The sequence below is a fragment of the Cyclospora cayetanensis genome, unplaced genomic scaffold, assembly GCF_002999335.1.
Source record: "Cyclospora cayetanensis isolate NF1_C8 unplaced genomic scaffold, CcayRef3 CcayRef3_contig_62, whole genome shotgun sequence".
Classification (NCBI taxonomy): domain Eukaryota; phylum Apicomplexa; class Conoidasida; order Eucoccidiorida; family Eimeriidae; genus Cyclospora; species Cyclospora cayetanensis.
In genome coordinates, this window is record NW_020312613.1 from 191,856 (window position 1) to 215,859 (window position 24,004).

At 50.9% G+C, this 24,004-nt stretch overlaps 4 protein-coding genes across 4 annotated transcripts; 2 read left to right on the forward strand and 2 right to left on the reverse strand.

Annotated features, from left to right (window-relative positions):
• The first annotated feature begins 1,213 nt into the window (after positions 1 to 1,213).
• Positions 1,214 to 4,469, forward strand: LOC34621333. The gene is made up of 7 exons (XM_026335232.1): positions 1,214 to 1,934; positions 2,026 to 2,417; positions 2,472 to 2,512; positions 2,790 to 2,903; positions 3,069 to 3,258; positions 3,385 to 3,898; positions 4,039 to 4,469. The coding sequence occupies exons 1-7, from the start codon at positions 1,214 to 1,216 to the stop codon at positions 4,467 to 4,469; spliced, it is 2,403 nt and encodes an 800-aa protein (XP_026191017.1).
• A 2,532-nt stretch (positions 4,470 to 7,001) lies between these two features.
• On the reverse strand, positions 7,002 to 10,411 carry LOC34620814 (dynein regulatory complex protein 1). The gene is made up of 8 exons (XM_026335233.1): positions 10,148 to 10,411; positions 9,555 to 9,894; positions 9,129 to 9,181; positions 8,729 to 8,999; positions 8,510 to 8,593; positions 8,275 to 8,327; positions 7,493 to 7,692; positions 7,002 to 7,155 (listed from the first exon to the last, which is right to left on the reverse strand). Exons 1-8 carry the CDS (start codon positions 10,409 to 10,411, stop codon positions 7,002 to 7,004), a joined length of 1,419 nt encoding a protein of 472 aa, XP_026191018.1.
• Positions 10,412 to 11,698: 1,287 nt separating this feature from the next.
• On the forward strand, positions 11,699 to 15,379 carry LOC34620812 (chorismate synthase). The gene is made up of 7 exons (XM_026335234.1): positions 11,699 to 12,670; positions 13,044 to 13,113; positions 13,220 to 13,326; positions 13,524 to 13,992; positions 14,195 to 14,299; positions 14,882 to 14,943; positions 15,284 to 15,379. The coding sequence occupies exons 1-7, from the start codon at positions 11,699 to 11,701 to the stop codon at positions 15,377 to 15,379; spliced, it is 1,881 nt and encodes a 626-aa protein (XP_026191019.1).
• A 683-nt stretch (positions 15,380 to 16,062) lies between these two features.
• LOC34620811 (uncharacterized J domain-containing protein C3E7.11c) lies at positions 16,063 to 19,969 on the reverse strand. Its single transcript, XM_026335236.1, has 11 exons — positions 19,798 to 19,969; positions 19,345 to 19,547; positions 19,098 to 19,299; positions 18,792 to 18,938; positions 18,230 to 18,297; positions 17,765 to 17,944; positions 17,504 to 17,642; positions 17,176 to 17,312; positions 16,894 to 16,980; positions 16,439 to 16,558; positions 16,063 to 16,098 (listed from the first exon to the last, which is right to left on the reverse strand). The coding sequence occupies exons 1-11, from the start codon at positions 19,967 to 19,969 to the stop codon at positions 16,063 to 16,065; spliced, it is 1,491 nt and encodes a 496-aa protein (XP_026191021.1).
• Between the last annotated feature and the right edge of the window lie 4,035 nt (positions 19,970 to 24,004).

Consider the following 24,004-nt stretch of genomic DNA (forward strand, 5'->3'; position numbering starts at 1 on the left):
CCACCAAAGACGCTTAGAAATTAACAGTCAGCAGTGAAATTGGGCACTTGTCCTTAAGGATTCGCATATGCGCACATTTAAGCAGGGAGCTTAGGCACATTGGCCCACCGACCTAACGGGAACATGACAGGGGAGGGGAGCGAAAAGTGTGTGATGGTCAATAAAAGTGCTCCTGAGGTAACCAAAGACCGCTAGCTGCACAGCTAGTTCTAGGCAAAAGTCATGTATGAAATCGTGAAGGCACAAGCTCCTTAGCGACCATTTTAGCGAAACGCTTGGCGCTGCGCCGTCGATGTTCAAGACTCCCTTTGCAATTCGTCAGTAGTGTGGGCCATTAATACACAACGACGCTGGGTAAGAATTGCATAACGGAGCAATAGTGCATTTCCAAACGATCGATGGAGTTCTTCCACCCTCTCTTTTGTCACGGCTACCCGAGCAGTTCGACCCAAGAATCAACATCAAATTTCGCAAGTTTGGGGGGCGAAACATGCATTAAGCCGGACTTATTTTACGTTCATATCCGGCTACACATACGGCTTCAATGCTCAATTTAAACACTAGGAACGGCTCAGCTACCAAACGCACGACCAAACTGAAAGAAGGCATTTTAGCATTGAAAAGTAATGATGATGAAGGGTGTTTTGCTCACACAGTACTTACAATGGTCGAAGTGTACAAGTATTAAGCATTATTTCACTTTAGTTGTCGTGTGCTTGCTAAGTCACACAAGAACGGTGGAGTGGTGTCGTTACAGCCGAATCTCCGGTCGACACGGTACACACCGCCGGGTTCCATCGAAGTAGAAGGAGTAGTGTAGTTTACCGCTTTGAAGTGAAGTAAGTATACTGCGATAAATGTTTTAAAAGTACGTACTTTATCTTGCTGGCTGGCTCATCAATGCGTCTGTTTGACATTTCAAGGGTCAACAGACACCCCGCATGGAGGCCGCCGGTGTGATTGGCCCAGATCCGATGGAAACGGCGGAAATTCCGATAAAATTGCTTCTTTCCTGTACGTTTTGCATGAAATCGCAACAAAAGAAGGGAAATCAACGCTCAGAAGAAGTCTTTGGAGTAGCTTGAGTCTTTTCTGACCTTCTACAGTTCCCGCTACACGGCTACCGCCAACGCCCGACAGCAACAACATCACAAGGCTAACAAGAGAGCCCTCGTCAATTTTGCTCTTCTTTGCGCTTCGTATTAGTTGGCAGATGCGAGAAAATGGGCACGGAGGTCGCCACTGGTCTCTTTCCCCTGCTTGTGGAATGGCTTGTTCCTGCCCTTGTGCTTTTTGGTTTAGAGCTTGTGAGCTTGCACAGCCGCAGTGCCTCTCTACGCCCTTAGTGCCTGACTTTTACACCTTGCCTTGGGGTGTAGCGTCAGGTACTGAAATGTCTGGCCCACATTTTTCTTCGCTGGCTCGTCCATCATTCGCTGAATTACATCGGGGTACTGTGCCTTCTACACGTGTGTCTCAGGTAATCTACGCGTTATACCGTAGATTTTCGCTTTCCGCGTGCACAGAGCGCGGTCGGCTAGCGGCAGCTGCCACTCCTCCTGAGCAGCCCGCTGCGTCCCCTGGCGTCTGCTCGCTTCCGCCACGGCTGCACAACCCCTCGCCTTTGATGGAGAGCTGGGAAAAGAATGTAAACTTTCGCTACAGATCGGACTGCAGCACTGCAGAGCTGACGAGCGATGCAGAACAGTCTTCACAGAGGGAAAACAGTCGCGCGGCAGACACGTGTACTGCTCCCTCTTGCAGCGTGCAGTTTGACGAATTTGGCGACGCCGCGAAACTTAGGCGGAAAGTCCTTTTAGAAGAGGGCACACAGAGTCTCCACGCTACGCTCTCCCATTGCCACAATGTTTCAAATGAAATCGGATCCCCCAAACAAGCTGCTTACTCGAGAAGTGCTATGATGTTGGCATATTGCGACATGGTCAGAGAACCCGCTCAGATGCTGCGGTTGCTGCGTGTGTCTTGCTTATGCGTATGCTGGCGATATCGCCTAAATGCATGCAGATGCACTCAGCGGCAGAGCCACTGTCACAAAGCCTGCCGCGGATACTTCCACGGGCAAAGGCTGTATGCGTAGGGAGTTGAGTGTGTGCAGTCTCTTCTGTGTGCTGCCTCTGCAGAGGCAGAGAAGCCTTCTCAAGCGACCCGATAGATTCCCAGAGTTTGTCAGATACATAGCGACTCCGCAAGAGATCGACAAGTACCACAAATCGGCAGAAGCTGCCGCAGCCTATGGGGGTGCTTGCAGCTCCTCAAGAGACTCAGTCTCTTCTTTTGAGCAGGGGCAGCCGCGGCAGACCAGTAGAGACGGCATCTCCCAAAGAAGAAATATCGTAGGCAGTCTGAATTCCTGTCAGAGCGGCGCTTGCTCCCAAAGTGGCGAGGCAGCTGACGGCGCGAGTCAGGAGCAGCAGCTGCAGCATCCACACCACATCCAGCACGAGCATCAGCATTACATTGCAAACATTGAGGCGGTACCAGTCCTGCAAAGGTGATTATTCCGCGTGTTGTTTGTTGTGCTCTATGCGATCCACACCAGCAAGTGCCCTCACCGTTCCAAAGCCTGCAGTAGGAGTATTGTTTTTTCCCTTGTCGCAGTTGTTAGCCTCTGCCTGCACTCCAGACGACCTCCAGCCAGCCTTCTGGAGAGGGGGGAGAGCGCTTTCTTCCTACGAAATCATGCATAGATCTCTCTAAGGCGGTAGCAGACACGTATACATTAGAGCTTAGGCTTTCGTGTGTGTGTGCTTTCTTGGTGTGCTGTGCAGAGCGCAGAAGCTCCGCCAGATAGACATTGCGATAACGGTGTATGATTCGTTCAAACGGCGAGCTATTGCCATGCGCCCTAACGTCTGTTTGCTCCTTGTCCACTGTGCACTCGCGTGAGTCTCTATCTCTGGCAATAAGTCGCTCTAGTTGCAGACGGGTGCTTCTGTAGCCGTGTGGAGGCAACTGATCTTGTCGCGCTTCGCCAGCGGCTGTTCTAGGCTTGCATGCAGTGAGAGCTGCTGCCTGTCTGTGTAGAGATCTTGCGGCTGCTGGCTCAGGGCGGGAGACTTTGTGCGCGCTGTCGGCTGGCTGTTGGAGTTCCTTGACGAGTGCGTTCCCATACAAGGGGACTGGCTGGATCGAGTAATTGCAGCAACTGCCGTAGGGGCCTCTCACTTGCTGCAGGAGCTGCTGCATCAGTTGGAGCGACTCCGGCAGAGCGACAAGCTGTCTCCGGAGTGCTGTGAGGTTCTCAAGGGGGCAACTGGATATCTTGCGCTTACAGCGGTGACTGCTGCTGGCGAGTCTTCAGCTGCAGCAGGAGCAGCAGGGAGTACTGGCCTGAGGCAGCGGCAGCTCTCCCCGCAGCTCCAGATGCCACACCAGCCGCAGACTCTGCGACGGAAGTCTGTGCAAAGTTCGAAGGCGCAGCTCGTTCTGCCGCCTCCTCCTGCCCCAAGTGCGCCAGTTGCTCCAGCCGCGAAGACAGAAGCCGCCGAATGCGAGAGCTTGGCAGCAGCAACAAATGAAGCGGCGACAACAGCCGACGCTCCAGCATCAGCTTCTCTAGCAGCGGAACTGAGGAGCGGCCCTCCAGAGGAAGCAGGGGGGGCAGGAGAAGCCTCCAGCGAAGCAGCAGCAGCAGCCGCTGCATGCGCAGAGACAGAGAACCTCGAGACGACACAAAATGCGGAGGTCGAAACAGACTCGACCGCAGAAACAAAGCTGGCAGCCAGGGTAGCCTCAGCAGGCGATGAGGCAGCTGCAGTTGCTGAAGCTGCAACAGCGGCAGACAGTCCTAGCAAGCGGCTCAATCCCTATGCTCCAGAGTTTGTCCCTGTGTATTTCTCCCTATTAGACAAGCAGCAGAAGGCGGAGAACCCTCCGTGTCAACCGCTGCAGCAGCAGCAGCAGCAGCAGCAGCGGCAGCAGCGTGTTCGAGCAGCTGAGCCGCTGCTGCCGTGGGTGTCTTCTTCTTCGGAAGCATCAGATGCCTTTTCAGCCCCCCCCCGTTCCAGATCCTTGGAGCACTACGAGGAAGCCATGGCATCCAAGATGTCTCAAGGCACTCGCGAGGGAGCTCCTTGCAGCAAGGGAGAGCGCCCCCAAGACAAGCAGCACACGCTGCAGCTTCAGCAGGAGCTGATGCGGCTCTTGCACCAAGGCGACAGAAAGCAGGTTCCATCTGCTGCTCCCGTCGCGCTTCCGACGCAGCCGCAGCGGAGCTACCCCCCCCCGCACCCCCTGCCGCCCCCCCTGAATGCGTCGAGGCTGCGCAAAGACACTGCGACTCAGTGGAAGCCGAGACATCCTCAGCTCCAGCAACAAGAAAGCTCGCTAGACGTTCCCAGCAGAGTGCGAATTGCGCAAGCAATCATCACGAGCCTCTCAGGCAGCAGTGGACCGACAAGTCCTGCTTCTCCGGAAGCGGCGCGATTGCAGCAAGTGGAGTCAAGTGATCAGCGACAGCAGCTCCAGTGGCAGCAGCAAAAGCAGCTGAACCAGCTAGAAAGCTGGTAGCTACTCGCAATCCAGTTTTGCGCTGTTTTGCGAGCAAGATAGCGCTACACAAGGACTTGCCTTGGCAGGGCACATGTGTGTGTGTGTGCACCAGGCAGCAGTAGAAGCGTATTGCAAGAGAAAGGCAGAAAAACACGCAACAACAGCCATGTAGAAGGGATATTCACCATGAGTTTTAAAGCTCCCACTACTCAGTATGAATCATTTGCTCTAGAGTCTTTGCAACCCCAGTAGAAACACCATCCGCAGAAGGGGCGGGGGCATTGGGGGTCCTCTGAGGAGGCCAAGGCTAGGGAGGGGGTGGCACTCTTTGTCTAGACACCAGATATCGTCCGTGCATCTGCTGCAGGGTTGCGGCTTAAGGCTAATTTACGACCAGTTCTAATGTGATACCACAGCTAGTCCTCTTTTGGGCTTGCATCCCTGTACATGTCGCTGGAACCCCGTCACTTGTTTTGCTTGGCCTTAGGCCGTGTAATGCAGATTTGAAGGAAACACCCCAGACGCAAAGTCACAGCTGGAGACGCTATGTCTTTGGGGATACAGTTAGTGCGCGGGCGACAGTCGCAGCGCTCAGTTGGGGGTACTACCTTGCCAGCGTCGCGATTTGTTTTGCTGCACTTCTTGGTGGCAAGCACCAGCAGCGGCGGCGTGTGTGCGTACGACACTCGCAGCTCCTGTGCCGCAGCGGCAAGCTAGAATAGGCCGTCCGAGGTGCCTTAGCCGACTGTGCTGCTGCCAGGGGGACGGCATTGCACGTCGGGCAGTAGGGGCTGCTGCTTTTGCTGGAGCGGCGCAGCGCCAGATAGCGTCAAGAGCTGCTGCAGAACAGCTGCAGACACCTGCTGGTCCAGGAGCTGCTGCATCAAGCAAGACCGCCTTTGCAACTCCGAAAAATACGTACAGTAGGCAGAGAGGAGCAGCTGAGCAACACAGGCAAGGCTTTTACACGCCTGGATGGGGGCTATCATAGTCACGGCACGACAAGGTTGTAGTTCTGAAGCTAAGGCGTGGCACTTACCTCCCACACCCTTTGCCGGGACGGTGGGAGCGGGTTTGGAAGGGCGCTCCAGTGTCTCCGGATTTCTCGCTTAAGCCTTTCAGAAGCCTCATGCCGTGAATCCCCTTTCCCCTGAACATTCCAAATCGCGAACCTTGAACGCTCCGTAAAAAGCCAGAAAAAAGGCTCTAAGGAGCCGTGCGCCAGTCTCTGCCCTTCTATATTGCCCCTATTGGCGCTGAGTGGGCTTTTCATTTTGGGGTTTCTATGTGCACCTTTCTTCTGTCTCTGCGCCGCTGTGCCAGGTCGAATTCTGTAGCTGCTTTCGCATCTTGAAAGGCTTCTAGAACCGTCAAAACGTCATCGGCTTCGGTATACAGCGCATCATCGTCCAGATCTTGGCCTGGTCGGCACAGTGCGTCGCGTACACCACAAGCAGCACCCACGACCTCACCACACCGCCCTGAGATGTGTGCCCGTCGATTAGACACCTGGAAAGTTTTCTTTCGCAGCCCTTTATCACGTGCATGTGCCAAAATTTCAGTGCACGAACTAGGGTATACAGTATAAGAGCTATATTTCCTGGGGCAGTGGGCTCTAACCCTTGTAAAACAGGTCAATGAGGATAAAAAGATCGTCTTTGCTTTCGACGCCAATAAGTTCGAGGAGCTGCATTATTTGTAAAAATGCACGCTGCTCCTCAGTCAGATGCTCGGGGGGTTCCCGATGCTGCGCATACGAGGATGCCCATCATCACACTAGGGCTTGGCGCTTCGCATACAGGAGTTAAAGCGGATAGAATAAACGCTTCTAACTTCACGCTGTGAGTTCGAGCTCTTGCAGACAAGGTCGAACCCCAAATCACTTACACATGCATCCAGAAGAAAAAAGCGGATAGAATAACACGCTTCTAGCTTCACGCTGTGAGTTCGAGCTCTTGCAGACAAGGTCGAACCCCAAATCACTTACACATGCATCCAGAAGAAATCCACAGGTCTGTTTCATGAGGAGCAGTGCTTTGTAAATCTTCGAGGCAGGAAAAGGGGACCCGTCGTTGGGGTTGCTGCTACTTCCCTTCCTTTCCTGCAGTTGAGAGCTTTCCGTTTTTCTGCTGCAGGTCCTGATGTAGCTGCTGGAGCTTCCACGCCCTCTCGAGGTGGTGTCCTCGCAGCACTCCACATCAAAATAGTCAATGCCAGGCAAAACTTCCCGCCTCTCAGTCTCTTCCTGCGGCTCTCTGTAGTCGATGCCCAAGTAGTGATCGTGAATGAATCGGTCGGCGTTAAGCACGTCACGCACCAGCTCAGACACCTGCACCAGCAAGCATTGTTCTTGGCGCAAAAGAGCAGAGACTAGGTTTCTGAGCTCAGGATGTCAATAAGTGGGCCTTGTGAGATAAAAAAATGAATTACGGCCTTAAATTGGGAGTCAAGGCTTCGCGAGTTGAAAAAGCTTGAGGCATAGGGACAGCTCATAGGGTTTTCGCCACTTCTTGTTCATGATGCTTCCACAGTTGCTTGAAAAGGGTCTGGTCCACTTTTTTCTTCTGCGTAGCTGCCTTTCCGAGCTCTTCGTATTGCTGCCACAACCGCCTACACTCAGTCGTTGCTTGCACGTTTTCCAGCCTGCTCACAAACGCTGACGTCTGAATCCGCATCAGCCGTAGTGTCTGCGTGCTTTCTCCCAGGGTGTGCCCTGCCACTGAGCCCCCTGTACAAATCGAAAGTCATGCATCTGCCGCTAACACCCTAGCAGAACTAAACCCGAGGCTCTGCGTTTGAACACCGATTCACGGTTGTGCTTGCATGAAGGCAATATGGTTGGAAATTTCAAGAGTACGGAACATGTTTCTTACGAGCTTCTGTACCCTTGGTAACTTTTCTGGTGGGTGTGTCTATCGCTGCAGGGGCTTGGGGCTTAAGAGTTATTCTCTAGGAATGCAGGATGTAAAGTAGGGTTTACAGATATTTCTTCCTGACTTCTCTAAATCTTGCTGCAATCTTGGTAAGAGCCTCTCTGCAGTGGTTTAGTTTCGTACGATGTTGCGCGAGCGCTGCTGCATTTGCTGCGTTTCGCTCAGTCAGGAGCTGAACGTTGTAGTTCAGTTTTTCCTGGTTGAGGTGGTAGGCCGCAAGCAGAGACTCTAGGTGTACTTCCAGCTCCTGAACCGTCAACCATATGACCATACCGGAGAGAGGAAAAAGGTAGCGCTGGAAACGCTGCAGAGGCATCAAAATTTTTAGGAATAGGCTACAGGAGAAGAGCTAGGGGATTCGGGGGCGATGGCTTAGGTTTAAGGCTTAGTTTTGCCACCTCAATATGCTGGGTTCGTTGCGCCTTTATATCTGAGGCTGACTGCTGGCTTATTGTCCTTTGTTGCTCCATCTGTTGTTTCCAGTGTAGTCGTCGCCGTTCCTTCTCTTCGACTAACTCGCGCTCTTCCTGATATAAGCGTGAAGGGTTCGTGAGAGCGCAGCACAACTCGGCAACTTGGGTCCAAGGTATAAGATGTACGCTCTTAGTCATAAGGGCTTGGGATTTATGATTACCATGTTTTTCCTCTTTTCGAAAAGCTCGTCAATTTCGTTCTTGAATGCAGCCTGAAACACACACCTGCTGTACTTTCTTGAAGTATCAAGATATGCATATGACCATTATATTCAAGGCTTGGGAACAAGGCATCTAGGCGCAAAATTCAGTGAAATGTTCTGAGAGTTTGTGAGTTACAGGTAGGAGGCCCTCACCAAGACTGCTTTTCGTTTTGAGAGCATTACTTGTTCAAGCCGCAACAGCTCGGCTGCATGGACACGTAGGAACAGTGCAACAGCTACTTCTGTTGCTGTATGGGCAGAACGTCTGGCGCAATCGTTTATTCGATCATTTTTTAAGCATTAAATTGATGCTGTAGGCTCGATTTTATTGCGTCTCGGTGGTCGTTCAGGCACTAGCGCCTCAGTATCAGGGCTCAGGGATTTTTACCATCTGCTTGTTGTTTCAGTGAAGCATACTCTGCGTTCATGATAGCCACAGTCGCTTTAAGCTCTTCTTTCTGATCGGCAATGCCTGAATAGGAAACCCTAAGAGCCTTGTTCCCCAAGCACACAATGAAATTTAGGCTTCGGCGCTAGAGGCATAAGGTGCAGTCCCTGTGGCGCAGTAACAGGTGGCGTGGGTTGTGATTTGGAGAGTCGGGCTCACAATCGACAAAATGCTGTTCCTTCCTTTTTGCGTCTTCAGCAAAAAGAGCCTCCTCATCTTTTTTCAAGTTCTTAAACTCGTTCAGAAGCAGTTCCTCCAAACCCACAGACTTCATTAAGGTGTCAAGCTGTTGCAGCTTTTGCTGCAGCTTCGGTGGCGGCTGGCTCTCTCTACCATCAGCAGCGGCAGATGGGGGAGGGCATGGAGATTCGTGACACATAGGGGCGACTGCTTCTGTTAGGAGAGTTGGTAGAGTCTCGAGACGCTTGTTCTACATAGAAAACCCGGATGCCAGAATCCTGAATTTTAAATAGTCTGCCAGGCTTCTTACCGCGTTGCGAACTCCTTGGCTACATAGGGAATTGTGTGGCGACAGCAAATGCTAAATCTTGAACATTACCTGCAAGGTTCTTTGATGTTCAATGCTTGCCTTGACACTTGCTTCGGCTTCGTCTCGCTCTGTTCAAAACATAAAAGGCGGAAGGATGCGCTGTTACGCCCAAGGCGTAAGCTTCGAGATTCGTGTCATATTTAGAAATCTCTGTAGAGCACCACTATTACCGCTCACATGATCCAGAGTTAGTCATTAACCGGATTACGCTTGTTTGCTCCTGTAGCCGTTTAAGGCGTGTACATAAGGTCTTTGGCAACCATTTTGCCGCCTTAGAACTAGAAATTTACGATAGGAACGGTGCCCCTTTCGACATGGAATTTAAGAATTACGCTTGAAAACTACATGCTTGACTCGTTTCACTGCTCAATGTTTACATTTCGTGAGTTAGGGCTTGTGGCTTAGGAACTGCGGTTTAGGGTTTTCGCCTGATACCTTGAGTTTTGATCGTGTCTTCCTTCTCCGTTTTCATCCGTTTTTCGTTTCCCGTCGCTTTAATGTTCTCTTTTTCTTTCAGGAATTCACTTTTCAGCTTTTTTATTGCCTGCCAAGAAATGTCTATTTCTGCTTCTATATCTTTTTCAGCTTGGTCCGCCATGTTCTCTGCTCGAACTTCTTCAGGATTGGGCTCTGTCTTTTTCGATCCTCTAGTGCCTGTTTTTGTGCAGCTCACCCAAAATGTGAAGCATTTTCCTAAAGCAGCGCGTCCCCTTGCAAGAAAACTTTGCGAAGCACTTCGCAATTGAACATCAACGCCATGATTTAAGAATTTCAGCTTGCACCGCAAAATCGAGATATTTCAATCCACTTGGTGTTTGTAGTTCCATCTACGTTAACACGGTGAGACTACAGCCATGAACCAAAATCCCTGTAAGACATTAAGCTCTATGAGATCATATTAGCCCTCGAAGCCGTACAGTGCCTCCCTGATCCTTCATTGATGGTGCCATTGGTTTTGCTCTGAAGTCTGTATTACACTAACTAACGTACAGAATGCACAATGGTGTTGAGTGCGAGAACGTACATGCACTATGTGCCTCTTGGATTTTTTGCTCCGCCCTGCGCCTTCTTTCTAAGATCCTTTGCATTCGCTCCTTATTGCTAAAGTTTGATGCTCCACTATAGTGGTGCGATTTCGTTTCACCTTCTTTTGGGGTTTCACCTGAGTTTTTTGTTCCCCCCTCCAGGCCTGCTGCTGTTTCTGCTGTTTCCGTTACTCCATCTGAAGTAACTGGTGCATCTTTCAGCGTAGCCGCAGGCCCAGGGCTCTCTGTTGCTTCAGTTAGAGCCATTTTCTTTGCACAGGAGGCCCAGGCAAGCTGTCTTCTGTGAGCAATGAACTGCAAACTGGGGAAGTGTAGGCTCAGCTACTATTTCATATCCTTGCAAATCAAGGATACATTTTGATAGGTCCAAGAGTGATGTCTGTTAGTGAGACCTTAAGTCTCGCTACTTCGGCTTCAAACAAGCTGCGTTGCAAACTACCGAGGCGAGGAGGCTCTTGAGGATTACGAAGGAAGATCGGGGAAGCTCGTCTACGTCTTTCCTTCCAGCTTCCTCTCTCTAGTTTCGTCAACAGAAAACCAGAGAGAATCTGTGCGTTTCGGCTGCGTGTACTTTCTGCTCATTCCCTCTTTGGGGCTTTGCTCTCACGCACCGAAGCTGCCGTTTTTAAACGGGCAAAATGGTCTACTGAAGCAATGATACACACGAGGAAACTTCAGCATTTTGGAGTGAAAGAGGTTCTGGCAAAGAAGTATTCAGCGAAAAGGGGTTTCCGGAGCCTTTGGATAGCAGCGCTCACCTGTTACAAATGCGGCACGGTGGGAGGAGCATGGGGCTTTATCGCTTAGAAAGTGGCACTATGAACTCTTAGCCGGAAAATGCAAAGCGATGAGTTTATCGACTAGTGTACGCTAGTGTACATACGTAGAAGAGCGATGAAAGTTTCGTTGACAGAATGCACTCCATGGGGCAGACAAGGAGGTGACTGAGAATCGAAGCCCCTGTTTCACACAAAGTGGGAGCGCTTGATAATGGGAAGGGCATGTGAAGCGCAAAGCTATGACAATATGGGCCGTAATGCAACCGAATTTCGGAGCACACATCGACTTTGTGGTTTCCCGAGAGAGGCGGCACTGCCAGACAAAGGGCCAAAGATCCTCCAGCTGTCGGCCGGGCTCCAGTAGGTCGCTATTCAGGATGTGGTTAGGGGATGCTGATCCATGAGCTACTTTCCTTCATAACCTGCTCTATTAAGTTGCATTCTAAGGGGCGTATTCTGTTGTATCATTCCATCGCCGAGAGTGGGGTTGGGAGTGTGAGAGTGAACTCATCTTCCCTTCTGTTGCATTCTGTGGACCCGCTTTCCCGCACTGCTCAGCCAATGCCATCATCTGAGCGATCCTTGCTTCCTACTGCTTTCTGTCATACATCCTGACGCTGGGACTTCCTTTCATAGTTTTTCTTTTCCAGTTTCTCCCCCGCACTTCGCCTTCCAATGCTCTCCAGTCCTTTCAGGACTGAGAACCCAGGAACCTCGCACTGCCTGCTCACCCACTCGATTCGCCCTTCCTTAGATGTCTACCTTTGGGACGTTCTTGCGTATTTCCACCTTTGGAGAGTCTCACGGCTCCGCTGTGGGTTGCTCCATTGACGGACTCCCGGCTGGCTTGAGGGTCTGTATGCAGTGCGTGCAGCAGCAACTGCAGCGGCGGCGACCTGGCGCCGCAGCGGGGTACTGTTCCAGCAGCAGAGAAGAGGCGGATGTTTCTGAAATACTGAGCGGCGTTGAGTTTGGGCTGACTCTAGGGTCCCCTGTGGCTCTGCTTATAAGGAACAAAGACACCAGACGACAGGATTACAGCAACATCGGCATCAGCAGCTCGCAGGGTTCAGGTGTGCTTAACTCCCTCAGTGGAGTTCCCCGACCAGGGCATGCAGACCTCACTTATCTGCTCAAATATCAAGCGGCCAGCAGCAGTGGGGGCGGCCGCAGCAGCGCAAGAGAAACAGCAGCTCGGGTTGCTGCAGGAGCATTGGTCGAGTCTTGCTTCTTAAGACCCTTCTCCCTTTGTCGCATCGTGGCTTTCGTCTCTTCTGTAGGAGAACATGCTCTTCCCCACGAAGAAATGCAGAAATATAGGCAAACGCCCCCCACCAGAAGAACTATAGACACCAACGGCAGGGTACGGTTTCACTTCAAAACAAACAAGCTGCACGACGCACACGGAAACTGCTATCCAGGTGTCTCAGCCGAGGCGCTACAACGTCTTTTGAGCATCAAACAGCAAGGCGTCTCTCCCAGAGATTCCTGCGAGACGAGCAATACACCCGCAAGTGCCAGTGTGGACTCTTCTGTGATAACCTCGGAAGCCAACGGCTCCCTTGAAGAAGACACAAGAGCTTCCTGCGAAGGGCCACCCTCGAGACTCCTCGCTGAGGGTGCCAGGAAAAAATGTGAACTCAACGGCTCCGGAGAGGTGTGGGATGTGCATACCCGCTGTCCTCATTTGGAAACGGCTGCCAAGATGGCAAGGCTACTACTGGAGGTCAGCTAAGCTCTTCATCTGGCTCATGGTTTTACCTTAGCAGGTTCGCTTCTGTCAGTTTCTTCATTGTTTCTTATCTCACTTTTCCGTTTGCTAAACGCGTGCGCATGTGCGCGCGTGCCTGCTCTAGCTGTTGCCCCTGTTCGTCATTTGTCGAGTGTTTGATATACTCCGCACTTGTGATGAATATACTTGTTTGGTGGCGAGTAAAATCCATGAGAGGCCGGTACAGAACTTTTCTTGGTGTAATACACAGCAACAAACATGTTGCTCCCTAGTATTCGCCTTTGTGCATGTGTTTCCCCTCAAGTTGCTGGCGCCTAAGCTTCTATTGCATCGACCTCATGTACCTTTTTTGTTCCGAGCGTTTTAGGTTAAATCAGAAGAAGATTCCATTGGAGGGTCTGTATGCTGTGTAATTGAAAGCCCTCCAGCGGGTTTAGGTGAGCGAGGATGCAGAATGCAGAGCTTTAGGAAGGCGACCTAGGGCATAAGCTTTAAAGATGCAGATTTAACGGCTCAACCCCAGGGTTTAGGTTTTGCGCGCAGGCGAACCGGTGTTTGACAAACTGCCAGCTATTTTAGCTCACGCAATGCTGTCTATTCCTGCAGTGAAGTCATTTGAGGTGATCCTGTACCCTAGACCACAAACCTTGGTATCTACTCGATAATTCTAGTGGTGAAGCGCTTGGATTCATTCACGTTTGTATGCCAGTGTTAGCAAAGTACGCATGGATTTGAACCTGCAAATGCGCATATTTCCTAACAAAAACAACCCAACAAAATACATTACAGAATTTTAAACGGTCTGCATGAAATTTATTCGTGCGTCAATTTGGTTTCTGCATCGTAGTTTTTCACGATGCATATACTCATTGGTGGTTCAGTTGAGACGCGCGCTTGTGTGCTTCTGCAGATCGGCAGTGGTTTCGAATGTACCAAGATGAGAGGCAGCGAGCACAATGACAGACTGCAACCAAAATCCAAGGATATAAGGGAAAGGGATAGAGGAGAATACAACTGGCCTAGGTCTGTTCCAGCGAGGAGGTGCTGCTGTTACGAAGATCGAGGAGAAAGCGACAGCGAATTAGACTGTACACAGATGACCATCACACCACAGAAGGGCATGCATGCAGAAGAAATGGAGCTAAAAAAAACGATAGAAGACGATCGAGTAGGCAGTATCGGAGTCACAGGGGACACCTTGCCAGAGGATGAGACAGATATTTATTTGAAGAATCTACGGGCTTGCGCGGCGGCTGCAAAAAACCTTGAATATCAAACAAACAACTCGGGGGGCACCTTCGGAGGAATCAGCACAGGTAGCTCACTTCTGCAAATCTGGCATGAGCAACACATACATATAATGCTGGTTTACACACATCACGGGATTCTGTAACGTTCGCAGCATTCAATACGTTGACACCGTGTAGCGGGTAAACACTTTATGGCGTAAAATTGCATCTTAAGACGTTCAAGTAGATCCCATTGAATTATGTTTCCCGTACAAAAATTGGCTTTTAGGTGAAAACATCTACTTTCGCGTTGGTTTTAAAGCACCCTCCTCCATTGGTATGGCCCAAATCACCGCGGACTTCAACGGCTCGATGCGGCAGCTAAAAATAAAAGGTAACTATTTGAGACTTGGTCTCTCGTGGGATAGGCACTTCAAGCATGTTAGGACATCCTCGTACCTCTGCTGATATGTGTTTCTGTCCCTGGCGATATATGATAATCCATATGTGAATAGGTGTTTCCCCGGGTATGAGCATCCTTATATGTGTTCGCAACTGCGCAACTTTTTGTGTTTGTGTGCTTCTATTTTGTATTATTCGCTGCATTTATTTAAACACCTGCATTTGTTTGCATATGTCCTTATGTTTGTTCTTTCGTAGATGCGTGTCTTAGATACATGGATGCACACACAGAGATACATGAATTTTTCCCTTGACAAACTACGATCGTATCGAGAACTAAGCACATCTTTAAAATGCACGCAGAGATGCAGATATGGTTGCGGGCATATGTGTCGAATTAAACTCTAGCAGATGCAGTTCCAAAATATCCACTGCTGACGTGTTGCCCCCGTGCGCAATGCTTTGAAGATTGTATAGGGTCTCTCCTTGAAAGCCTCGTCTACTAGTGGGTAAGGCGTGATGGCAGGCGATTCAGCACAAGTTGAGCGTTTCTGTGTGCCTGCTTCGTGTTCAGGAAGACATGATCCATGCGTTGTCGTGCGAGCGGTGCCGGTAGTGGAATCGATGGCCGTGCTGGTAAGACAATAAAGAACTACCTTTCATAGAGCAGAAATGTGAAACGATAGAAGTTATTAGTGGTCAGTTGGCAAGAAATACCCACATGTTCAGAAGGAAGTTCGCGAGACTGAATGGAGAAGCTAAACAGAGTCCCACCTACTTGAATAGACCTGTGGCAAGGACACTAGTGCCACATGTGAAGAAGTGCAAGAGAGAATAGCGGTGCATGAGGAATAAGCTAATATGATAAATGGATAATACCTAACAAACTTCCTTGCGTTGATTGTTACAAAACCATATTTTACTAACTAGCTTCCCTTTTGAATTTTAACTTTTTGGTTTTTGTGTGCTGAATCAGGCAATGAGCGACCTCATGCTGCAGCAAGCAGCCAGAGTCGGTGTGGCTGCTTTCATGCAATATCCAGACAAATTAAGTAAAAGACAGCAAGTCTAGAGCTTCGGCTCTGGCACTCAACGTGGGAACACATCTCCCGGGGCTACCCGTACTGACACACATGAGCACAGCCACATACACAAATTTCAACGTGCATACTCCAGGCATTAGGATGCACACCTTAATTACCAACGCATAGAAAATATATAGATTATGCATACTTGTGACTGTCGATGTCATACATATGCACCTCTGCATATATATGAACTTGCAGAATGCAGCTGAATATTCATGTACATGTGCACATACAAGTGATTACGCATGGTTGTGCATAGGTACATACATGCTGAATAAACCGAAGCGGCAGATGCATCCACACATATATACCCCGTATACTCATGTACTCCTAAATGCGCCCATGCATCTCGATGTAAACACGTTCTGCCAGCATCCTCTATAGTATGGAAGATGTACTACTATTCTTGCGCCCAGATCTATCGATGCAGATATCGATCCATGAAGAGGATCACCATATAGCTTTTCGTAAAGTGCATGACCCCAAGAAACACGAAAAGTGAACCTAAAATAACCAGAACAGTAGACCCTAAACGGGAGACCGGCATGCACACTGTTATAACACCGCCACCTTGACCAACGTGAAACCACACTCCTCCCAAAGTATTTCCTGCATTGACAGGGATGCAGCTTGACCCAATATAGTCACATCAGCCCTACGATACGCTTTAGCGGTTCTTCTCATCCGCTGCTTTCGTTGCCCTGAGGAAACAGACACATGCAAATCTGAAACCCTAGCCGTGAGACCCACACCACCCGAGTTTCGATTACTGAAACATAGAAATTTTTGTAAGACGAGTTAAATGCAGACACAGACCCCAAACCCTGAGTCCTATCCTCATGATTGCGCTTAGTGCTGCCCACCCAGGCCAATTCCATAACTGCTACTTCCTAAACATCTCTGAATACGATCGGACCGTCACATAAACCTTCATGCTGTATTTATCTCTTGAACGAGCGGGCCCCCAGGCAGACAACAAATGCCCTTAGTCATCGGACGCACTTAATAAAAGCATCTTCCATATGCCGTGAAACATCGAAATTTTCGTTCTTTTTCGCTTCTCTTGCTTTGGCAGCGGCTGCTGTCATTTGGCTCCCTAGCCACTGAAGAGCCTCCGCTCGTTTTACGCGGGTCTCAAGAGACACTGACTCATCGCGGCACACCTGCAGAAGGAGAAACACTTGCGTAAAGAGGCACACCGTGCAGTGTACACAAAACAGAAGACGGGGACACCGCACGAGAGCGAAGAAGCATCGACCAAAAGAGCCGCACAAAATGCAAACACACAAGCCTCAAAAACCGGAAATGGCACTCTGCGCCTAGGAAAAACTAAACATAGAACAGAAGAAACGAGAGACAGGATACGATAAATTCTAATTTGCAGTGAGAGGATGCCACTAAACCGGACATCATTCCTGAGCAACACAACTACGTGTTCCTCCTCGACGTCAGTAACAGCAATCACCGATCGTAAAAACAAAGCAGCAAAAACCCATACCTTTTCTGCGGCCTTCCGTGCAGTATCTTCGACATCACATGCAACTATGGAAAGAACGCTTTGGAGGATCTCTCCAACTCTGTCAATCTGGACACCAATATCGCAAAACAATTTCTTTCTTCTATGTCTCGCCCCTCTGTTTGCTGCATACTGCACGCGAAAGTATAGGGCAATGGTGCGTGTCTGGGTGACGGATCAGTTCGTGTTCCCGGATCCGCCAGCCATAGGTATAGCCTCCACAATGTACGTTCAGGGGCTCAGGATTGAAGTGTTAGGCCTCACGTCTTTAGTATCTAGCCGGTTTGGCAAACTCTCCGAAGCCTCTTTTGCCTCCTTCAGTTTCTGCTCATGGCGCGCTTGAATGTCTGTGGCCGCAACTGCAGCTTGCACCATCGATTTCGCCATCGCAAACGTATTGCCTGGCGCAGATCTCACAACGCAAAGGGTATCGATTTCCCAAGCTAAACGGACAGCGCGCATGCAGCAACAGCATGCGTAGGAACGAGGACGGAAAAAGAATGAGCGCCAGTCCGTAATGCCTAATTGACAAATCTCCCCAGAACAGGAGGGCGGCGTTTCACTCCATTCTTGTGACTTGCAGCCAACTCACCAATGCCACGACCCGTCGCTTGTATGTTGGCAACGGTTGCGCCTAATCCCCAGTATGTTTGGACTTCTCCCAAATACGCCGAGGAAAAATTCTCGTAAGCCCAGCCTAAGGACTCCACGATCGTCTCCCCAAAGGAAGCCTTTGAACACGCAGACAATACAAATTCACCTAATTTCATGCAATGCAGACCTGTCGAAATCCCAAGTAAACGCCAAGCCCAGAAATCCCTAGCCACCTACACCCTCCAGCCCAGTACTGTACCATGCAGAGCTGCTGCACTTCTTCTTTCATGGCTTCTCTCCATGCCTCTTGCGGCCCTTCAACAAACGGCTGGATCCTATCGCGCAGTTGGATGGCCAGGACGACTTCTCGCTTCCTCTGATCTTCTTCGATTGCATGCAAAACACCCTCGCGAGACTCCTTCGAGGGACCTGCGGGAGACTCCTGAACGCCATACGCCCGACAACCGAAGGCCTCTCCAGCGCGCATGTGCCGACAGCCGCTGCAGTCGCTACTTTCTCTCGACAACTTTTAAGCCCCCCAGAACTTCAACCCTAGGGAGCGGAGACACGGTGCCCGCTCGGAGAACCACGCCGCAAGACACGCAGCTTTCAAAGCGGCAAGTACCAGGTTTCGTGCGGGCACCTCTCTCGACTGCCCTTTCTCTTTTCGGAAGCCGCCACAGTCGAGGGCTTGAGGTTTGAAGGTGGGGCCAGACTGACTTACCCCCGACATGGCGGAAAGGACGTCGTCTTGCGTGAGCACCTCCAGCAGCTTTGCCATCTTGAGCTTGCCTGGATTGGAGCACAAACCCGCATGCTCTGCGCCTCAGACTCTTCACAAAGACAAGGCTCCAACCCCAAAGCCTCCAGCCAACGGGCGGGCAGCGGCGCGTTTCGACTTTTTTTCTTAGCCCTCAGGCTGGTAGTTCGCTGTGAAGCATTAGAGGGGAGTGGCGAAAGCTCTAAAGCGTCAGCTGCCTAACAAGAACGAGTCTCTCAGCCGCCTAACAGGGGTGACGGAGTGTACAAGGCTGGCATTCGGACGAAAGGCCTCGCAGCGGAGGGCTGTAGGGAGGCCAGCCAAGTATTTAAGAAGCCACTCGTGTAGAGGGGCAGAAGGGAGACACAGTCGCGTCTCAGATATCTAAGAATCAACAGCTTGTGGTGTGTCTGTGTGTGTGTGTGTGTGTGTGTGTGTGTGTCTGTGTCTGTGTGTGTCTGTGTGTGTGTGTCTGTGTGTGTCTGTGTGTGTGTGTGTGTTGGGTGCTCGGCACTCCGGATATTACCAATGTAAGGATCCAGCTGCTCAGATCCGAAGAGCATCATGAAGAAGAGAGCAGGATCGATGAAGCTCATATTTCTGGTCGCTGAAACTCCGTACTTGTCATACTCAGCCCTTCGCTTCGGATCGTTCAACACTTGGTACGCCTCCCCTGCACGCGAGCACATACAGCCACCAAGAAAGGTCAATCCCTAGAGGCTAACCCCCCTGCCAACAGGCTTACTTCCTCCCACCCACCTCCCTAGTGCCTCGCAAGTATGCCCTATCTCCGTGAGCTCAGAGGCAGCGATGCTTCCACGCTGAGTCCTACCTATAGCCTGAAACTTTTGGTGAGCTTCTGGATCTCCTGGATTCTTATCGGGGTGACACTTGAGGGCTAACTTGTAATACGCCTTCCTAATTTCTGAGGCGCTGGCATCTGCGCTCAGGTCTAGAGCATCATAGTACCGCATGTCGGCGACCTTTCGAGGCGTTCTGCTGGTGCTGCTGCTGCTGCCGTTGAAGCCGCTGTTGCTGCCCATCGTCGCAGAGCTGCAGCCAGGTAGGCGGGAGCTTGCTGAGTCATCGGGAGCTGTCTCTCTGGCTGTTCCTCCTCTTCTGCTCTCCGTCTCTGCCCATGCGTCTGCCTCCACGTCCTCCTCAGGGGGCTTCTTCTCACCGCTGCTCGTCTGCCGCTCATTCTCGATAGCCAGAGGCGCTTCAGACGCACTGTCTGCATTCGCCTGCAGCAGCTGTGCGGCTTCGGCTGGCAGACTGTACCCTGGAAAGCACGCACCACATGCAAAAAACATGCAACACAGCTGCCTCCTGGCAACAGACGGCGTGCAGGTCTGGCTGGAGGCCGTTCGCTGGAAGAAAGCAGGCAGGCAAGATCTAGGCAGGCGAGGGAAGCGTAAGGAAGGAGGGTCGGAGGGCAAAGGGAAAGAAATCCAGAGACACCAACACGACGCGGGCTTGGAACCAAAGGCGGATGAAGTAAATGCGAAGGATCTTGTCAGAGGCCATCATACCCGTAGTGTAATCATTCCACGAGGACGGATCTGACTGGCTAGGTGGTTTGAATAACCCATCAAAAAAAGTGGTGACTGGTGCTTGGGCAGAGGCTGGAACGCCCCCTCTTTCGCCCTTGCCCTCTTCACCCCCCTTGCTACTGTCCTTAAAGATGCTCCAGATGTCGAACATCTTGAAGGCTTTCCTACGCGCCAGCAACCCTTCAGAGACACGGCGAGATACGGTGAGCTCTGGGAACCTGCACCGCTGAAGATGCTTGGAGTGGCAGACAAAAGACGTCCAACGCGCGACAAGCCGGCCAGGAAAGCCTTAGCTACGGGCGAGTCGGAGCTCTGCACAAGGCGTGAAAAGCTGCTCTGCTGTAAATACACTCTAGCGGGCAGTCTACAGCACCCGATCGACAAGGTCTCTCCAAAGGTACACACGGAGAAGACGCGCACAGTCACACAGCCACACAGACGCTGCTCCTGAGAGGAACACCCTACGGCTCGAGGTTTACGGCCTGTCTACCAAACGCCGAGCGAAGCTGCATGCATGCATACACGTGCTTTGGGTGGTGGGAGTGCTGCTGTTGCCGCTTGCTGTCGCTCGTTCGTGCTTTGTGTCGGTCATGCTGCAGTCCTGGTTTGCGAATGTTTCCAACGCTGCTCAATGCGGCTGGTGTTGCTGCTTTAGTGGCGGTACCGCGTGAGGGGCAACACAAAGAATAATGGCGAAGGGAAGGACATCAAAGAAAACAGCGCGTTTTGCCACGAGGCTGCCAAATCCCCAGAGCACATGATGGGCGCTATCTCGTTCGACAAAAAAAATCAAGGACGCCCCTGGAAAGCCGAAATCCTAAGCCATGAACGCGCAAACAAAAGCTCGGCAAGGGAGTAGAGTACCCTGATGGAGAGCGGCTTCGGGGGAAGGCAAAGCGAGTGCAAAGGCCCAAGCGTGCTCACCGCTGCGCTCGGATGTTCCCTCAGCTCTCATAAATAGAGTCCGAAAAGACAATATAGGCTCAGATAATGCAATTGCAACTCGCCCTTCTAACCGGTTTCCAAGCCATGAACGCATTGCAGACCCAGGCGTTTGTTACGCCTTCATGGCCATGCCGTATCTCCTAGAGCTCCGAGAATGTCCCTCCAGCCTTCATGCGCTGATGACTGCTTTCACTTCGATTCGCCTGTTTCTATGCTAATAGCACTCCAAAGCTTGCATGCGCGTCACCTCTCTTCTATAAACTCCGTATTCCTCTTCTTCTGGCCCACGCACCACGCAACCAGCCATCCCTCACCAACCTCGGGGGAGACGTGATCGCAGAACAAAACCCTCTAAAGTCGACCCCTGGCCTGAGTCGTCGCTCCGCAGTATACTCTATTCGCAAAAGAATGCCTGCCTGAGGGGAACGGAAAAGGCCACGCGAAATCCACACCGCGAATTACCAGGGGGGCGCCTGCCACGCAGCGGTGCCCCTCGTTTGACCCCCGAGCGGCAAAACTCAAAACAATTCAGGCAGGACAGCAGTGTGGAACAGGGATTTGCGCACGACTGGACAACTGTGCTCGAGTAGCTGCTCGCTCTGACGGGCTATCAGGCTACATCCAGTCACTGTCTACTGGGCTCGTTACATTTAGCCATGAATTTGGTGATGAATTGACTAGCTAATTCGTCTGCTCGTAATCATCGCCTACTGCAGAGTAGCATGAGCTCAATACGAAAAGGCGCAGTGCTGTGTGCTCTTCCGCTAAAAGCTGTGTGGAACCGGCTGCGAACGCTAGGGGGGTTTACATAGTGGAGCCAAGCGCAGCTCAGATGTCGCTCTCCCATCATTTCGCGAAGTGTGAGAGGTGCGCGTAAAGGGACGGTGGAGCTTTTTTGATAAATGCTGAATGACTCTGAATCGGGTTTGGGTTCAGCATGGTGTTCAGTGTCCCTACAGAAGGCTACAGCAAACGACACTGGGTGTATAGTGGACTTGTTTTCCGAGGAAAAGGCGCAGAAGCACAGTTTGCCACTTGACTCAATAGTCCAGTCCCCGCGGATCAGGTATGCTGACGGGGGCAGGGTGCAAGGATTAGCAAGGCTAGGGCTCATACATGCCAATTCGAGTCGGAAAAGGGTCGCATCAGCATGGTCCGTGGCTTCTACGTTGGACCCATGCACCAGGAACAAAACATATGTATGCCGTGCGTGACTAGATGGGAGGCGTACATGTGGTCACAGCTGCACGATGTGGAGGCTAATGTGCTGCAAAACACTAGGAATGCGCAGCTCTTGCTTTCCTCAAGAGTGCCACTTCATCCATGGTGAGTGAGTTCACTCAATGCCTAGTCAAGATAAGCTAGCGCCCTTATGCGAGCGGCTTGGCCGTGCAGCTAAAGAGGTAAATTACGCTGAGAGCATGCAGATAGTATTCTTGGCTCCTTGCTGGCTCTCTACTGAAGAATTTTACTGATCATTACAGCACTAAAACGGCATTGCTTCAGCAGTGCACCCGCACCTTATAAAACAGTCTCTATATGCCAATATAACCGGCCAGCGCATGCAGCATAGTTCATTTCCAAGCCCCCAAGAAGGCAGAAGCAAGGATGCAGGCAACATACCTGATTGGCTACGTTCAAATATGAATGTAGAGTACATCTTAACAGTAGTGACCAGCAAATTTTCAAGTAATCACCACACAAGAAGATAGCTATTCCAGAAAGAGTCTGCCCTGGAGAAGAACAAATACGAGGGAGCGCGAAGAAACCCGTCCATGGCGAATGCCGTTGTGAACCAGACACCCCATTCTCCTGCAGCAGCAAATCCCCCAATTCGCTCCATCAGCCACCAATTCTGGCTTGCAACAACCCACTTCATCCAAAAAATCCACCTAGGGCTTCTTTGCCGCTTCGCAGAGCCAGAATTCAACACTCTATGGCTCCCTGTCAATCCTAAGCCTGCAATGTGTAGACTCTCACAGCGAATATAGGAAGCCGTTTGACATATCTGTGGCAGCTCAAACTTTCAAGAAAATCGATAGAGTAACGCTAAGCAATAAGTCCTGACAGGATAGCATATGGCCTTAATTACCTGGCCGCAAACTTCGTTGTCGTGGCCCCCGCTGGTACATCTCGTAGAGCCTGCGGGTTCACCCAAAGCAAATCTCCAGGCTTGAAATACGTAGTCCAACGGTTCGGAGCATAACTTTGTTCTTGTCTCCCTCAAGCCACGCGCGCGCATTCACGTGCATTAGCCAGCGCTTCCGTCAATTCCTCCGCTGTAAGGGTGGCTCCTGACCCCAGATTAAAGGTTCAGTCCCGAAGTGGAAGGGTGTCTCTGAGTGTAGACCAGGAATGCGGGACAGCAACGGGTAGGCGAGTCTACTGTTATTCTAGAAGAGTATGCAGCAAAAGGAAGAAATTCAAACCAAACAGTTGGAATTGTTTAGCACAGAGTTGCAAATACCGCAGAACAGTGCGATTGGTGCGCTCCGCTCAGTTGCCTTTAAGCGGTTTGCGGAGGTAATATAATGGTCAATGAGTTTGTGTGCCAGAAGGGTGCGCCAGGAGACACAAACGAATTTCTGATTCTATCTAAGGTAATACTCCTGGGCGTTCCGTGAAGCTTCCAGGTATGAGTTAAGGAGTGATCCAGCCGTAAACGAGCTGGATAAAGGGATAAAATGGGCAGACTTGCTGAGTGTATGCAAAGACGTGTATGCTATCCTACCCATTTAGCTCTGGTACTCCAACACTACAGTCCACTACAGTCCATAGTCAAATAAGTTTGAGTGCTTGCAATAATTGGAAGGCTTTGCAAAGCCCGGAGTCACGAGAAACGTGCCGCATTAGCTGCTGACAATCTGGGTATCACAATGCGTACTCCTCTGCCACAGGACGCGTCCCCGGCCACCAGACGGATCGTGAGAGCTTTTCCACTTCGATGATGTGAATCCCACCGTGACTTGAGATAGCATGATCAACTGGATTGAAGAAGACGATGCTGCGAAGCGCAGTCGCAATGTACGAACGACCGAGATCCCAGATGTTTTCAAAGCAAGGCAACCTCGTCGTGGTAATGTTTCTTCCCTTTGCCACTGCGGATTTTGACAGCAGTAGCGGATGCAAGGGTGTTAAGGACATATTGTGTACGCACTTTCTATGGATTGTGAGTCGTCCCCAACAGCAGCGTTTGCCCTCCACAAAAGAAAGCTCTGGGGCGTCGGGGCCTTGCATCTCG

Coding starts and splice junctions, on each gene's coding strand:
- LOC34620811 (XM_026335236.1), bottom strand. CDS start 19,969: ATGTTCGACATCTGGAGCATCTTTAAGGACAGTAGCAAGGGGGGTGAA. Junction 18,939..19,097: donor CCAAAAGTTTCAGGCTATAG/GTAGGACTCAGC, acceptor GCTCGCGTGCAG/GGGAGGCGTACCAAGTGTTG. Junction 17,945..18,229: donor TCCTTTCCGCCATGTCGGGG/GTAAGTCAGTCT, acceptor GGCGTTCAGGAG/TCTCCCGCAGGTCCCTCGAA.
- LOC34621333 (XM_026335232.1), top strand. CDS start 1,214: ATGCGAGAAAATGGGCACGGAGGTCGCCACTGGTCTCTTTCCCCTGCT. Junction 2,418..2,471: donor GTGGCGAGGCAGCTGACGGC/GCGAGTCAGGAG, acceptor CACGAGCATCAG/CATTACATTGCAAACATTGA. Junction 3,259..3,384: donor TGTCTCCGGAGTGCTGTGAG/GTTCTCAAGGGG, acceptor CCGCAGCTCCAG/ATGCCACACCAGCCGCAGAC.
- LOC34620814 (XM_026335233.1), bottom strand. CDS start 10,411: ATGGCTCTAACTGAAGCAACAGAGAGCCCTGGGCCTGCGGCTACGCTG. Junction 8,594..8,728: donor GGAACAGCATTTTGTCGATT/GTGAGCCCGACT, acceptor TTTCCTATTCAG/GCATTGCCGATCAGAAAGAA. Junction 8,328..8,509: donor ACTGAAACAACAAGCAGATG/GTAAAAATCCCT, acceptor GTGTCCATGCAG/CCGAGCTGTTGCGGCTTGAA.
- LOC34620812 (XM_026335234.1), top strand. CDS start 11,699: ATGTCTACCTTTGGGACGTTCTTGCGTATTTCCACCTTTGGAGAGTCT. Junction 12,671..13,043: donor TGGCAAGGCTACTACTGGAG/GTCAGCTAAGCT, acceptor CGAGCGTTTTAG/GTTAAATCAGAAGAAGATTC. Junction 13,993..14,194: donor CTTCGGAGGAATCAGCACAG/GTAGCTCACTTC, acceptor ATTGGCTTTTAG/GTGAAAACATCTACTTTCGC.